The 14,533-nt window shown below is 61.7% G+C and overlaps 3 protein-coding genes across 3 annotated transcripts; all 3 read left to right on the forward strand.

Annotated features, from left to right (window-relative positions):
* The first annotated feature begins 2,668 nt into the window (after nt 1-2,668).
* Nucleotides 2,669-4,425, forward strand: LOC141965902 (dispanin subfamily A member 2b-like). Its single transcript, XM_074918092.1, has 2 exons — nt 2,669-3,265; nt 3,821-4,425. Exons 1-2 carry the CDS (start codon nt 3,053-3,055, stop codon nt 4,037-4,039), a joined length of 432 nt encoding a protein of 143 aa, XP_074774193.1. The 5' UTR covers nt 2,669-3,052; the 3' UTR covers nt 4,040-4,425.
* A 6,858-nt stretch (nt 4,426-11,283) lies between these two features.
* On the forward strand, nt 11,284-12,556 carry LOC141966080 (dispanin subfamily A member 2b-like). Its single transcript, XM_074918431.1, has 2 exons — nt 11,284-11,521; nt 12,081-12,556. Exons 1-2 carry the CDS (start codon nt 11,345-11,347, stop codon nt 12,234-12,236), a joined length of 333 nt encoding a protein of 110 aa, XP_074774532.1. The 5' UTR covers nt 11,284-11,344; the 3' UTR covers nt 12,237-12,556.
* Nucleotides 12,557-13,379: 823 nt separating this feature from the next.
* Nucleotides 13,380-14,431, forward strand: LOC141966117 (interferon-induced transmembrane protein 5-like). Its single transcript, XM_074918509.1, has 2 exons — nt 13,380-13,547; nt 14,213-14,431. Exons 1-2 carry the CDS (start codon nt 13,380-13,382, stop codon nt 14,429-14,431), a joined length of 387 nt encoding a protein of 128 aa, XP_074774610.1.
* The last annotated feature ends 102 nt before the right edge of the window (nt 14,432-14,533 follow it).

Here is a 14,533-nt window from a genome sequence, read left to right on the forward strand (position 1 = left end):
GGCCGCGGCGGGATGCGGAGGGGAGGGGGGGGGGTGCTGCGGTACGGCCACACCCCCTCAGCCCGAGCGACGGCGCCGCCCGCCAATCGCGACGCGCCCAGAGCGGGCCCGCCGCCAATGGGCGTCCGGCGGGGGAGGAGCCCGCCGAGGCGCCGCGCGTCTCCACGCCAACGGGCCGGCATCCCCGCGCGGCGCCGCGGGCGAGCCCATGCGGGGCGCGGGGGGGCGGGAGGTGGCCCCGGCCCCGGCCCCGCGCGGAGGGAGGGGCGGCGGGGCGCAGGGAAGGGCTCTCCGTGCCGCGGGGGCCGGCGGGGCCGCCGCGACGGGGGAGGCGGGTCTCGGCGGGGCCGTCCCCCGACCCGTCTCTCCCCCCCGCGGTGGGGATGGTTCGTTCCCCCGCGGCCGCGGCAGGGGCTGCTGGGCCGGACCGGTCCGAGGGGGGGGGAGGCGGGAACCCCCACACTGCTGCGAGGACCCCCCCCGATCCCCCTCGCTGGGTGCAGGGGTCCCCGGGATCCCCCCCTCTGGGCACAGGGATCCGGTGGGGGCTGAGGCCGCTGAGGCCGGCGGCGCCGTCTGGAAGCGCGAGGGCTGTAGCTTGCCCTGTGCAAAACCCACCAGTAATTAACAGTAAGACTTAATTACGCAGACAGCGACCCAGGCCTCGCTGCCGGCGGGTTACGGGCCAGAGTCGCCTCGAAGGAGCCGCTCGCCAGGGCTGGTCCTCGGGGCCACGGTGCTCAGCCAGGCTGAGACCGGCCACAACTCATTTCACCAATGCACAGGCTGGTTTTTCCCTCTGCAGCGCAGCGGCGAAAACATCGGATTTTTCTTCTTTTCTCCTTTCCCGCTCCACAAGTTGAGGCAGCAGCTCCTCCTCGCTGCGGCTCGGGGCTGGGACAAAAACGTGAGAAATCAATTATTAGAGAAAAAAGTACATACACAGCTGGGAAAACTAGAGGGCACCAGTGCTCTGGTTTGTGTTTCCCTGCACTCAGGTTCCTTAAGGATGTGGAGGATTAATTAACCCCTAATTAAACCCAATTTAGACAAACAAGCAGGGAAAGCAGCAGATCAGGAAGCTCGTTCCTTGTAAGCTGCTGCGGGCTGGGTCGGCCGGGGCCTGCAGGGCTGCCCCAGCCGGGAGGAAGAGGAGGAGGAGGCTGGGACGAAGGGGAGCTCTGCACAAGGCTCTCCAGACAGATGCAGAAGATGCACATCTGGGGATATTAAGCTGTTACTTCCCCCAGTTTTTGCACCTCTCCAGAAAAGGGAGCGGGCGAGGGGTCGGGGCACAGCTGGTTGCACAACTTTTGGCCAGGGGACTGAAGTTCAGCCTCTTCCCACCCTCCCAGCGGCCCTGCGGGGTCTGGGGGCTTTAGGAACGCTGGCAGGACATCCCAAAAAGTTTGTGCCTGGCCCGTGCCGACGGAGGAGCAAGGCTGGGACACAACGTCTGACATTACAGGAGAAAATTTTCATGCCCATGGGGAGTCTGGGCCCGGCCGTGGCACCCGGCATATGCAAGGCTCCTGCACCCTTCAGTTGGCCAGGCCCTGGGCGATTTGGCTTCCACCAGCACCCACATTACCGGTCACTAGTCCCAGGCAAACCTGGCAAAGCGCCTCTCGTTCTGCGGCGTTCCCGTGGCTCATCGGTGGATCCTGGTGTCCCAGGGGCCGGATGATGCCGGGTGGGTTTCCATGCCAAAGGGGCTGGGGTACTGGGACCTTGGTTGACTCGGGGTGTCTTTACCCTTCGCGGGCCGCTCAAAGCCTCCCAGAGGCAAAGCCCATCTTTCCAGGGACAGGCTGTCCTTCCGATTGTTTTATTTAAGCATGAACAATCCCAGAACTGACAGTAAAATTTTATTACTTCCTTATATGATGGCGTATAATGTGAATTAAGATGTATTAACAAAGTTAATACACTGTCATACTATAAAGATTGGTTGGTATAATAGGGAGGGGATTTTCATAAGGGGGATGGTGCGCTTGGGGACCACAGGTTTGTGTTTCCCTGCACTCAGCTACCTTAAGGATGTGGAGGATTAATTAACTCCTAACTAAACCCAATTTAGACAAACGAGCAGGGAAAGCAGCAGATTAGGACTTTCCACGCGTCCCAACCAATGTTCCCAACAAGTGGCACCTTCTGGCCTCACCCTGTATTTGTCGGAGCTGGGCTTGGGTCCCTCCACAAGAGCAGGTTTGTTCCTGCCCGCTCCGGCCCTGCGATGGAGCCGCGCTGGAGAGGCCGGGGCTGGAGGGACGAGCTCGCAGCCCGTCCCAGCGCTGCCTGAAGCCGCTCTCCCCCCGCAGCAGCGGGATTTCAGGCATTTCGTGGGCAGGCACGAGCCTGAGCCCTTCGCACGACATCCTGCCTTCCCGTGCCAGCAACGCGCTCAGCCCTGCCTTGATGACATTTCTGGGAACAAACCCCTTCCAAAAAATGAAGGGAGTGGCGATCCTTCCCGTGCCAAAGAGGCGATAATCCCGGCCAGGGCTGCTTCTGCCAAAAGCCTTTCTCCTCGATGGAGCCAGAAACTTCAAGGGCTGCGAAGCTGCGTCCCGTTGGCCTCGACCGCCTGCACCCAAAACCCAAACTGCTGGCGGCGGGGAACTGGGGCTTGGGGCTGAAAGCAGGGAGGGAAGGGGACGGTCCCCGTGCCATGCGGCAGGGACCTTCTTTGGGGTTTCTTCGCCAAAAACCCCAAAACGCTCGCGGTTGACCCCAGACGGCCACCCTGGGAGGGGACAAAGGAGGGGAAGAGAAAGGAGGCGTCAAAGAAAGAGGAGGCAAAGAAAAAAGGGGCAAAGAAGGGGACAAGGAAAGAGGAGAACAAAGAAAGAAAGAAGTGGGGAAGAAGGGGACGGGGCACGACTTCCCTCGGCGCGCAGGGGGAGGGCGCGGAGCCTCTCCTCCCCGGGAAGGGGAGGGGGCCCGGACGGGGCGGCCCCGACCCCTCCCTCCCCGCTCCGTCCTCGGTCTCGGGGAAACGAAACCGTCTGCGGGTGCCCGGTGCCACCTCCCCCCGCAGCCCCGAGCCGGGATGGACCGGTCGCGGTCGCTGGGGCCGGCGCTGCCGCCTTACGAGCCGCTGGCGGAGGGGCTGAACATGGAGGGGTTCCCGCAGAGCACCGTGGTGTCGGTGGAGGCGCCGCCGCTGCCGCCCCCCCGCGACCACCTCGCCTGGTCCCTCTGCACCACGCTGTACGCCAACTTCTGCTGCCTGGGCCTCTTGGCGCTCGTCTTCTCCGTGAAGGTGAGGGCGTCCCACGGGGGCGGGAGAGGGGGGCAGGCGGCCCCGGGGATCCCACTGAGCCCCCGACCCCAGGGAGACCCGTGGACGCCAGAGAGCCCCCACCCCGGGTTGCCCCATGGACCCCGCAGAGCCCCCACGGAGCCCCCAGAGCCTCCGTGTCCAGGGAGAGCCATGGACCCCATAGAGCCCCCACTTTGGGGTGTCCTATGGACCCCACAGAGCCCCAACCCTGGGGGTGCCCAAAGCACCCCAGAGACCCCCCAACCCCAGGTAGCACCGTCGACCTCACCGAGCCCCACGCCCGAGAGTGCCCAGTGGACCCCACAAAGCCCCCACTTCACAGACCCCTTGCCCCAGCTGGAAGCTCTGGAGGAGGCTGGAGTTTGGGGAAGTGGGGGCAGTTGGCACCCCAGGGTAGTGCTGGTGTTTTAGGGGGGCTCAGGCCTGCATGGCCCCTCCAGCACCTCCCATCCCACTGCAGCCTGCAGCCCCCGGGGGGTCCCCCTGGGCTGGCCCCCCCCAACCCCACTGACTCTCCCTTCTGCTCCCCTGCAGTCCAGGGACCGCAAAGTCCTCGGCGACTACAGCGGGGCACTGAGCTACGGCTCCACCGCCAAGTACCTGAACATCACCGCTCTGCTGCTAAACATCTTCCTCGTCATCCTCGTCATCGCCCTGGTCGCTAGCGGCACCGTCGTCATGGTGAACCTCTTAAACCAGGAGTGTCAGGCCCTCTTCAACTTGGAGCATCAGTCCCTCCCCGGCCCCACTTAGCCCTTCCCTTGCTCTGTGGGCCGAGTATCCCCTCCCACATCTGCTAGGAGCCCCTGTCACCCCTCGGAGCAGGGGGTGCGTGTCCTCCATGCAGCCCCCTGGAGCCTGCTGGGGTCCTGTCCCGCTTTCCTCGCTGCTCAGAACCACTACAGAGCCCTCTCTGATTGCCGCCCTTGGTGATGTCCCGGGAAGGGCCTGGAGCCGCCCCTCCCCTGGCAGCAGCTGAGCACCCAAAAACTGGCCGTAGCAAGGGGAGGAACGCGCTTTTCCGCTTGCTGCTTCGCTCTGATTTTGTAGCTCCAAGTGCCTGTAAGAATAATCCTAAGGGGAAGCACCTTGTCTGGAGAAAGCCTGGTTCATTCAAATAAAGTTTTCTTTCACTTTTATCCCTGGCTCAGTTTCATTTTGGCAGGGGATGATTCGGGGTCCCCCCACCCCAGCTTGGCCCGCTGAGAAGGAGCATCTGCCCTTGGGATGCACCTGGAGAGGGAAATTGTCCCTCGACATGGAGCGTCACAGAAAAGAGGCTCAAGGATGGGCCAGGCTCGGGCAACCTGGGCACTCGGGAGGGGGCACCCACGTGGGGTGTGAAGCGCTTGTAAGGGTCACCCCAGGGGTGCGGGTAGCACCTCATCTTTGCCAGGGTGACACCAGGACACCCCCCCATCCTCACTGACCCTCAGGATGGGCATAGCAGCAAGCAGAGCTGAGAGCAGGCTTGATTTTTGGGGTGGGGGGCTGTGCAAAGGGCTTGAGCGAGAGGAGCTCAAAGGTGGCTCTGTGCAGCACCGGAGCGGTCGGGAGAGGCTTCCTGAGGGAGGGGGAAGCTGGGGGATGCAGCTCCAGCCCCAACGGCCTTGCTGCAGGACAGAGCCCTGCACCCCACTCCTGAGAGACGGAGCGATGCTGGGCCCCTTGGCGCTGGGGACACCAGCCAGGCAGGGCTGTGACCCCTGCCCCGTCCCCCCCAGAGCTGTTACAGCGTTGTGCCAGCTTTGGCGGGGACAGAGTTAATTTTCCTCATAGCAGCCAGCACGGGGCCGAATTTTGGAGCTGCCTGTGCTGGGATAACTCCAGGATGTTTAGTTCCTGCCAGCAGTGTTTACACAGCGTCTGGGGCTGCTCTGCCCCTCACCCCACCCCACCAGCGAGGGGCCTGGGGGGTGTCCCGATCCAGTATCGGGGAGGTTTCGATATGATCCCAAGAGCAAGATTAAGATACAAACAAGGTCAAATGCTGTATACCCAAACCAGATTTTTATTATTAAAAAAGTGACGAGGGGTAGCGATAGGACAGAATGGAAGGAGAAGACAGAAATAAAGCAAGGATGTGGTGTGGGAGAGGAGAAACCAGGCCTGCGAGAACAGCCTGAGAAAGCAAAAGTTGAGGCTGACAGAAGAAATGCCTCAAATACTCTCAAGACAAAACTATGAGTCACAGGGTGGATAGTGTGGAGGTCGAAGCTGATAAGGGTGCCCGAATAACACAAAATGCAGTTGGAGGAGTGAGCCCTGTGGAGACAGGATGGTTCTACTCTGGGGCACCTGGCCAAATTTCAAGGGCCATCTGTCCGGTGAACGACCTTTGCTTCATTATCCACGAAATGCATATTAAAGTTAACACCCCTCAATATGCTAACGAATGCTGACATGATCATGCTAATTACATCATCCCATTAAACACCCTACCCCTCCCCAGACATGGGATACGTAGCTATGTGGGTCGACCCAGGGGATGAACCCAAGGAAACTGTGTATAAATCAAGGTGGGGGGAAGAAGGGGGGGTGGCCTGGAGAGTGCAGTGAAGCAAAGAAGATGGACACAAGCGAAAAAGATGACTGCCTCCTGGAACCCTCGCTGGCAGGATCAGCACAGAAACCTAGACCGGTGATCGATTGTGGGTGCACACACATCTGGCTTCGATGGTAGATGCACACCGAGCAAAATTTTAAGTTCATCATAACCGCTGATCAGCATATCTGCCCACCTTTAGTTTTTTTTCCTCTGGTCCAACAGGTTTTGTTGGGCTTCAGGGCAGGAAGGTTTCCCTCTTGCCAGTTCATCAGCAATGCACGCATGGGGTATGGCCTGCACAATAGAGCCACAAATGGCTACACATGGGGCCAACTCCATCTGCCCCTTTGAGGCTCGTCTAAAGGGTCCGGACAACGCAGCTGCAAAGTGAGGGGGTGCATCCTTCAATACACTCCCGCTTCTCTGAGCAACATCCCCCAGACCAATCCCCAGGCTGCAGCAGCTTCTCTTGGAGGTTTGCACAGACACAAGCAAGCTTTGAGACAGTCGTATGGCATTTGTCTCTCGCAGGGGGGCACAAGGAGCTGGGGGGGGCGACACAGCCGACCTCAGCTGACCCAAGGGGTGTCCCAGACCGTACGGCGTCATGCTCAGTGTATAGAGCTGGAGGGGGAGCCGGAGGAAGAGGGGGCATGTTCAGAGCGATGGCATTTGTCTTCACCCACCTGCCGTAGAACAGGGTGAACGAATCCCTCGGTCTGCTTTGCTTGCATGTGTGGCTTTTGCTTTCCCTATTCGACTGTCTTTATCTCAACCCACGAGTTCTCTCACTTTCACCCTCCCAATTCACTTCCCCACCCCACCAGGGGGGCTGAGCTGCTGGCCGGGGTTAAACCATGACAAGCAGGGAGCCTCCAGGCCAGCCCCACCCACCTCGGGGCAGCGCCCCCCCATGCCACCGGGGCTGCCGGCATGTGGCACTCGGCTGCCCGGCTTCGGCCACGTCCGAAGTGACCCGGGCAAGACCCTGCAAGAAAATCCCGTCTGAAGCCCATTTGGCAGAGCTTCAAGTATGCAGTTGGCCTTTCCCCAGCTCGCTGGAAGCCTTCATGCTCCTCACCCTCAGCAGGCTCAGGTCCTTGGGGCTGAGGCCCCACAAGGATGGGAAGAAAAGCCTTTTTTTTTCCTCCTCTCCCCAAGAACATCGATCTCCTGCCAAGAAGCTGAGCTCTTAGTAAGATGTCAGAAATCCCGCCCGTGAAACACAACAGTTATTTGTTGTAGGATCCCTGGCACCAACCTCCTGGTGAATCATCTACTCCTCTGCTCTTCCCATAAGAGCAAACAAGCGCACGCTCCCGGTGGCAAACAGGGCTGATCGCTGCCCGCCTGGCTCGCAGGGCAGTGACATGCCCGCCAGCAGGATATGGGATCAAACACCCCATCTAGCTGTGGGGCTCGAGGGGTTTGTTTAAAAGGGCAACAAACCCCAGCTCAAAAACGTCGCCCCAACCGCTCAGGCTCTTGGCAGCTTCGCTCAAGCACTGGCAGCAGCCACATCCGTTATCTGAGGGATTGGCAGTGTGCCGCGCTGCATCCCGCACGCTCCCGCACACTCCTTCCTTGTCCTGCTTGCTCCCTGGCCCAGGAGCAGGATCCAGCCCTGTTCTGCCCAAGCACATCACTGCCCCGGGGGGGGGTTATGCCCATCTGGGCTGGCACAGGGTTGTGGGCTCACTGTGCACTTCCCCGGGAGCTCTTGCCCCTCTCCTTGATCAGCCAACACATGCAAAAAATCCTGGGGCCTATTTTCCTAAGGACGCTTTGCAGACACAAACCCACCAGGGCGGCCCCAGGGCGATATCCCTGGTGGGAGCAGGATGGAGTTGGAGAGGGAGAAGCGGCCCCTCACCCTCTGCATCACCTCAAGACCTCCCATGTCTCCCCAAAGGGCAATTGGGGCATTTTGGCACAGGGATGCCCCTTGGCGCCAGGTCCTGGTGGGTGCTGGGAGGGAGCCAGGGGGGACAACGGAAACAGGGTGGGCTTTGAAAGCAGAGAGAGCAAAGCCTTTTTTCTGGGGTAAATTCACCTGATTTGGGGCCTGCCACCCCACAGTGGGGAGGGGTAAAGCAGCAGCACTCCAAGGACACAAAGAGTCTGTTTCTGCTTTACGGCAATTGCTTCAGGCTGTTGGCAAGAGGCCACCAAGCCCTTGAACTCCCGGCCACACTGCCAGAAGTGAGCGCAGAGTGAGCTGCTTTCAACCAGCCGAACAAACCTCCCGCAGACCTGATGGTCCCACATCCGCCTCGCAAACCCTTCCCCCCCGGGGTGCAAAAGTCACCCGCCAGCTCGGTGTTTTGCTTTCCCTCACCCCCCCTCCAGCACTTGGCCCAAAAACCATCACCCACCACATCCCCTTAACTCTGCCCGGCCCCACTCTGAGCACCCTCGGGGACCCAACCGCCTCCCCAGGGGCTGGGGGTGCCGGTGGGAGCGGGGCCGGGCAGAGGCAGCAGCAGTGAGGGTTGAACTTTGTCTCTCTGCTTTCTGACGTCTCGTTTGTTCAGGTTCGAGGGCAAATAAATGAAAAAGCTGGAAACACAGGCGGGGAGGTGAGCTGGGGTCAGCGAGCCACCGGCTGCATTCCCGCTTGTGCTGGGGGCTGCGGGAGATGGGATCCCTCAACGGACATTCGAAGCCAGTGGACGAGGAATGAAGCGGCCATGCTCAGTCCTTGGGGCTGCCAGTTGTTCCCGGCTGGCATCTCAGCACCGCAGGTCCCTCTGCCCCCACACGAGCCAGAGAAGCAGGTGGTGCCTCACAGAGGGACCCTGGCACCCCAAAGTGGGGAGCCCCGCGCTGGGCTCCTGCAGGCAGCTTTGTCAGCAGTGCTGTGCATCGGGCGTTGGGGCTGGAGCATGAACAACCCCCTGGAAATCCCCACCGAGCCCAAGACTGCCTCCGTCCACCTCCTTACCCATCCCCGCTGCCCTCCCCACTTCCTGTGATTCCTTAAATATCACCGAGGCCTAACGAACCTCATTAACCTCAAAGACTGGTCCTGTGCCAATGGGAAAGTAACTGAGGAAAAAAAAAAAAAATCTTAAATTTCCTGTAGGTTCCAGACAAGTGATATCAGGGGCTGGGGCTTTTAGATCTGCACCCAAATTTCTGGTATGTCCAGAAAATCCACATGGCAGCAAGCGCAGGTAGTGAACATCTTTGTCCTCCTTCTGGAACAAACCCTCCGCTCTTCCCACGTGGGGAAAACCCCATTTCTCAGAAAAGTATCAGAGCTGGGTTTCCTCTTATCATCCTCTCACTGGGCCTCCTGAGCCCACCACTGAGCAGGCAGGATGTTGATGTTTCTAAAACCCTTGTAGTTGTGTCTTGGTGGTTTTTTGAGTCAGATGATGTTTTTTACCACCCTGCTGCTTTCTTTAAGCTTTTTTCTTTCTTTTTCCACCCCTCAGCCTCTTTTTGGCGGCTACAAGACCTCATTGCAGCTGCAAGGCCTTGCCAAAAGGGAGGAGAAGCACCTCAAAACTCACCATGCAAACCCAGCGGACGGGGACCGAGCCCTTGGTGGTGGTTTGCAGATGGGGAGGGGGCTTTGGGGGGCTGGTGGCCTCCTCCCCCACTGGTGACATGTCCCCACTGTCCCCCTGTGACAGGTCCCTGCTGCAACTGAGTAACCCCAGGGTGCGGCTCTGCCCTGACCTGCCCAGGGCAGGAATCACTTATCAGCTGAAAGGGCAAAAAGCAACGAGGAACAGGCAAGGCACCCGCCTCAGCCCCACGGCATCGCCTGCCCCACGACATTGCCTGCCCCATGGGCATCCCCCTCCGATTGCCCCCCAGCCATGCCCAGGGCCGTGGCTCTCCCCTGCCCCCCCCCGGGTGACCACACTACCCCACAGTCCGTCCCCCGACAGACCCTGCGCGCCCGCCCCATGGCCTCTGTGGTGTCAGGCGAGAGGGCCCCACCCCAGCAAACCCTTCCCCTCGCCTATAACTGCCCCAGTACCTGCGCCCCAGCTCCTCGCCAGTGCCGGGCTGCCATGGAGAACTCCCACCCACCCACCAGCATCAACACGCAGCCCTACAGCAGGAATGGGGCAGGTTCCCCCGCCACCGCCTTCGGCCCCACCATCACCTCATTTGTTCAGACGGAGCCCGTCCCCAACCCCCAGGACTTTGTGCTCTGGTCCTTCTTCAACACGGTGTTCTTCAACGTCTTCTGCCTGGGCTTCATCGCGCTTATCTTCTCTGTCAAGGTGAGGAGAGAGGCACCCCCATCCCACCGCTCCCCCGCCTGGCTTGGGGGTCCCCATGCCAGGGCTCCTAATCCTGTCTTTCCCTCTCCCATCTTGTCCCACCTTGCCCCAAACTGCCTCAGTCCCCGTCCTTCCCTCCACTTGATGCCCTCCCAACTCCTCGGGGGGATGAGGTGGGCAGCCAGCTCCCGGCCCCCTCCCACTGCGCTCCCCAAACCACGGCGAGGCTTCGCCCCGACCTGAGCTAACAAACAGCTGCTCCCTGCACGCTTCTTAATGGGCGCCCTGATCACCCCTCTGCCCCCCTCACCCAGAACCCATCTGCCTCGCTCGTGGGGGAGACGTGGGGGTCCTGCAGGACCTTTGTCCCCCCTGTTCCACGGGACAAGGGGGTGTCCCCAGGCACCTCCTGGTGCAGCCTGGCTGAAAGAACCTTCCTCAGCCCCACCCGGGGGTGAGCTCACAGCAAATAAAGCTCCTGCCCCACGCTTCTCCTTGGAAATGTCATACTTTTGGGGTCTGGGAGGTGTTATTCCCCCCAGGCATCCCCACCTCGGGGGGCCGGGGCTACCCCATAACTCAGAGGAGCAGCAGGAAAGGGGCCGGGGGAGGGGGTGCCATGTCGGTGCGGTGAGTTAAATATAAACACACCACTCCCCGGGGTTCTGGGGTGTCTAGAGGCGCCCCACACCCCTCCTGGCTCGCGTTATCTGCCCTCCCAGGCGGAGGTAGCGGGGACGGGAACCCCCAGGCTCTACAGCCCCTGCCGAGGAACCCGGGGCTCAGCAGGGGAACGGGGCGGGGTTTCCACCTTTCCCTGTGCCCGCTTGCCCCCCCATTTCGGCACCCTGAAACCAGCCAACAAGCTCATCCTCGTCCCTGCCGCACCTCGGTGCCAGCTCCTCCCACCTTCGCTGCCAAGGGGGGGCTCTCCAAAGGGGAAATTTGGCTTTTGAGTCCCCAGAGTGCCCTTGAGTCCCCTCCTGAATCCCCTGGAGCCCACAAAGTCCCCTGAAATCCCCTCTGAGTCCCCAAAGCTGCCCCACACCCGTCAGCTCATGCTGGGGGTGCGGGGACACGGGTGACCGTGCCCGGGGTGGGGGCTGAGCCCCCCGGAGGATCCCCGGGGGGGCGGGGGCTGCCCGGCCGCTCCGCCCGCGCTGGGGGGGGGCCGGGCCGGCGCGGGGGGGGCGGTGCGGGGCCGATTTCCCTCCTCGGCGGGTTCGGTTTCGTTTCCCCGACGCTCCCAGTCCCCGGCTCCCGGCCATGAAGCCGGAGGTCGTCATCCCGCTGCAGCCCCCCGGGCGGGGGGGGGGCCCCGCCGCCGACCCCGCCGGGCAGCCCCGGGACTACGTGCTCTGGTCCTTCTTCAACGTCCTGCTGGGCTACGCGCTGGTCTACTTGGGCTGCCTCTGCTTCCCCGCGCTGATCTTCTCCATCAAGGTGGGGGAAGAGGGGGGGGCCGCCCCGGGGACCCCCACCCGCCACCCTCGATCCAGCCTGGCCCGTCTCCGCAGCCAGATCCTCCCGGGACCGCCCCCCCTTCCCGAGCCGGCTCAGCCCGGGACCCCCTCCCTGCACCGGGACCCCCCGCCTGAGACCTCCCGACCCAGCCCCCTCCGACGCTACCCCCGCGCCCCCCCCCCCAACCTCTTCTCCACCTGAGGATCACCCCCCCCCGCCCCAGCCCCCTCCAACATCATCCCGAGACCCCCTGATGCTCCCCCTGCCCTAGCCTGCCCCAGATTTCCCATCCCGGGAAATCCAGCCCACCCAGATCCAGTCCCCCATCCCAGACCCCCCCCGATGCCACCCTGCCCTGGGACCCCACAGTGCTGTGCCCCCCCCTCCCCAATCCAGTCCCCCCCCTGCCGAGAGCCGGGGCTGTGGGTGAGGGGAGCAGGCAGTGCCCCGGGTCGGTGTATCCCTGAGGTCCCTGCACCACCTCGCAGACCCCAACTAGGTGCCCCCCCAGCTCTGAGTCCCCCATTTTCCCCCCCAGGCCCGTGACTGCAAGGTGCTGGGGGACCTGGAGGGCGCCCGTCGACATGGCACCCGTGCCAAGGTGTTGAACATCATCTGCTCCATCCTGATGATCCTCACCGTGGTGACCCTCATCATCTTCCTCATCATCATCTTCACGTCTGTCACCACCTGACCGCTGTGTGGCCACTGACTTGTTGCTGCTACCCCGTGGGGTGCTTCTTCCTCCCCTCTCCTCTTCCTCCCAAAACGTCCCCGTTCTGGGCGCGTGGCTCAGGGGGGACGGGAGCGCAGCCCCGTCCCTTGGCTGCCGGCAGCCCTGGGTGTCCCAGCACAGCCACCACGAGGAGGGCACGGGTGGGCCATGCTGGGACGCAGGGGACAGCCCCCCTCTTTCCTCTGCTTGCGTGCCTCGGCAGGGAGCCGCTGGCTTCCAGGGAGCTGTGACACACAAATAGGTCACTGCTGCTGCAAATAAAGTTTTATCTTGTCAAACTCCCTTGTCAGTCGCCTTATTCACTGCAGGGAAGGAGAAGCAGGGCCTTGCACATCTTCAGGGCTGCCTTCTCCTTTTCCTCCATCTCCTCCTTCTCCTCCCTCTGCTGCCAGCTCCACAGCTCTCCACCTCCATCCCCGTCACGGTGCAGAGCACTTCCAGCCCAGATCCCAGACAAGTTTCTTCCTAAAAGCTAAGGCACGGCAGAAGGAGGAAAGAAAAAAATCTCCATGTTTTTCTGGCAGTACGCACCCCATTTTGTCAGACAGCCTCTTCTCCTCCCACTTCCAGGGAACCCTGTAGAAGTAGCTCTTCCACATTTTGGTATTAAGTTCCCATTTAATGCATCCAGCAGCCCAAACACACTGCGAACGAGGCGTCTTCCCAGCCCAGCCCAGCCAGAGGGACTGAGCTGAGGGTGTTGAGCACCGAGAGATCCTGGCACGGAAGGTCTGTCCCGTGTCAGCCCCTCGGTGTGACGGTCACTTGGTTTCAAGATCATCCCACAGCTCCATCCCAACGATCCTCCCTGCGCACTTGGCCGCTCCCCTGGTCACGCTGGAGCTGTCTGTGCTCCTCATCGCGGGAGGAAGGCTGGATATAAAAAGCCTGTGGGCTCGCAAAACTCAGGTTTGTTTCTCCTAGCTCCCAGCCAAGCCTTTCTGATAACCACCGCCCGGGGAGGGCTGTAATTTCTTGGGTTTATATATAGAGGCGACGAGGTTGTGCCGGAGACAGGGACTATATAAAGGGGCCGCCCTGCCCCACTCCCCAGCCAGGCTGGTGGAGCCACAGAGCCACGGGGTGCCCCTCTCGGTGGCCATGGACACGTCCTACCCACGGGAGGACTACCCGTCCCACAAGCGGGAGCCATCTCCCGCCGCCCGTGCATCCCCACCACCCCGTGATCACCTCATCTGGTCCCTCTTCAACACCATCTACATGAACTTCTGCTGCCTCGGCTTCGTGGCGCTCGCCTTCTCTGTCAAGGTACGGGCGCTGAGTGGGGTGGAGGGAGTCAAAGTTTGGGGTCACCTGGGAGCCCTCCCCATGGGCTGAACTTCCTGAGGGGACATGGAGCCGCTGAAACAGAGGTGCTGTCCTGGGGGGGCACGGAGCCTCCCCCTCCCGGGAGCGCTGGGCTGGGGGATTAGAGCCCCACGCCTTCAAGAGGCTGATTGCAGGCAATACCAGCTCCCTGGAAAGCCCCCACACTTTTCCTGCCACCTATTAACAAGGCTGAGACCCCCCCTAGATAACTCCAGCCTCCTCCCTCCCTGGGGCTGTCACTACCTGAGGACCAACTGCTGCTCCCCAGAAGATGCTGGGGGGCTGTGGTGCCCCCACACCCTCCACCTGCCCTCAGGCAAGAGCAGCTCCAGCTGGTCTGGACCAGGGTGGAAAGATGGGGGCAAGCAAGGACTGGAGCCAGCATGGCTCTGAAAGAAGCAGGAGGGGAAATCCCAGCAGCAAAGAAAGAAAAAGGAGCCAAAGGGGAGCAGGAGCCCGGGATGGACAGACGGATGGATGCCCTCTGGGCACTACCCGGGGGATGAAATTGTGGGCTGCAGGGTGGCCAAAGCCACATAGCCTGGTGGGGAGGAGGGAGCTGTGGGCAGCCCGGGTGCCTCTGCCCCATCTCTTGGCTCTTGCAGGCGCGGGACCGGAAAGTGTGCGGGGACGTGGAAGCCGCTCAGCGCTTCAGCTCCAAGGCCAGGTGCTACAACACCCTGGCCACGGCGGGGAGCGTGGTGCTGCCGCTGCTGCTGGTCGTCCTGGTCATCACAGGCGTCCTCCACCTCTCCAAGCTCGCCCACGAGTCCGTTGGCTTCTTCACCTACCAGTTCAGTGGGAGCGACGACGAGGACAAGTGACCAGCGGGTGAAGGGCTTGTAGAAACTCCTTTGCATCGCTGGTGGCCCCCCAAACAGACCACTGGTCCAGTGTAACCCACCGCCCAGGGCCACGTCTGCAAG

Source organism: Athene noctua, chromosome 14 (assembly GCF_965140245.1).
Source record: "Athene noctua chromosome 14, bAthNoc1.hap1.1, whole genome shotgun sequence".
In the NCBI taxonomy this organism is placed as follows: Eukaryota; Metazoa; Chordata; class Aves; order Strigiformes; family Strigidae; genus Athene; species Athene noctua.

Excerpts from the sequence above, each read along its gene's own strand:
- LOC141965902 (XM_074918092.1), top strand. The coding sequence starts at position 3,053 with ATGGACCGGTCGCGGTCGCTGGGGCCGGCGCTGCCGCCTTACGAGCCG. Across the intron at positions 3,266-3,820 it reads CGCTCGTCTTCTCCGTGAAG|TCCAGGGACCGCAAAGTCCT; the intron begins GTGAGGGCGTCC and ends GCTCCCCTGCAG.
- LOC141966080 (XM_074918431.1), top strand. The coding sequence starts at position 11,345 with ATGAAGCCGGAGGTCGTCATCCCGCTGCAGCCCCCCGGGCGGGGGGGG. Across the intron at positions 11,522-12,080 it reads CGCTGATCTTCTCCATCAAG|GCCCGTGACTGCAAGGTGCT; the intron begins GTGGGGGAAGAG and ends TTTCCCCCCCAG.
- LOC141966117 (XM_074918509.1), top strand. The coding sequence starts at position 13,380 with ATGGACACGTCCTACCCACGGGAGGACTACCCGTCCCACAAGCGGGAG. Across the intron at positions 13,548-14,212 it reads CGCTCGCCTTCTCTGTCAAG|GCGCGGGACCGGAAAGTGTG; the intron begins GTACGGGCGCTG and ends TGGCTCTTGCAG.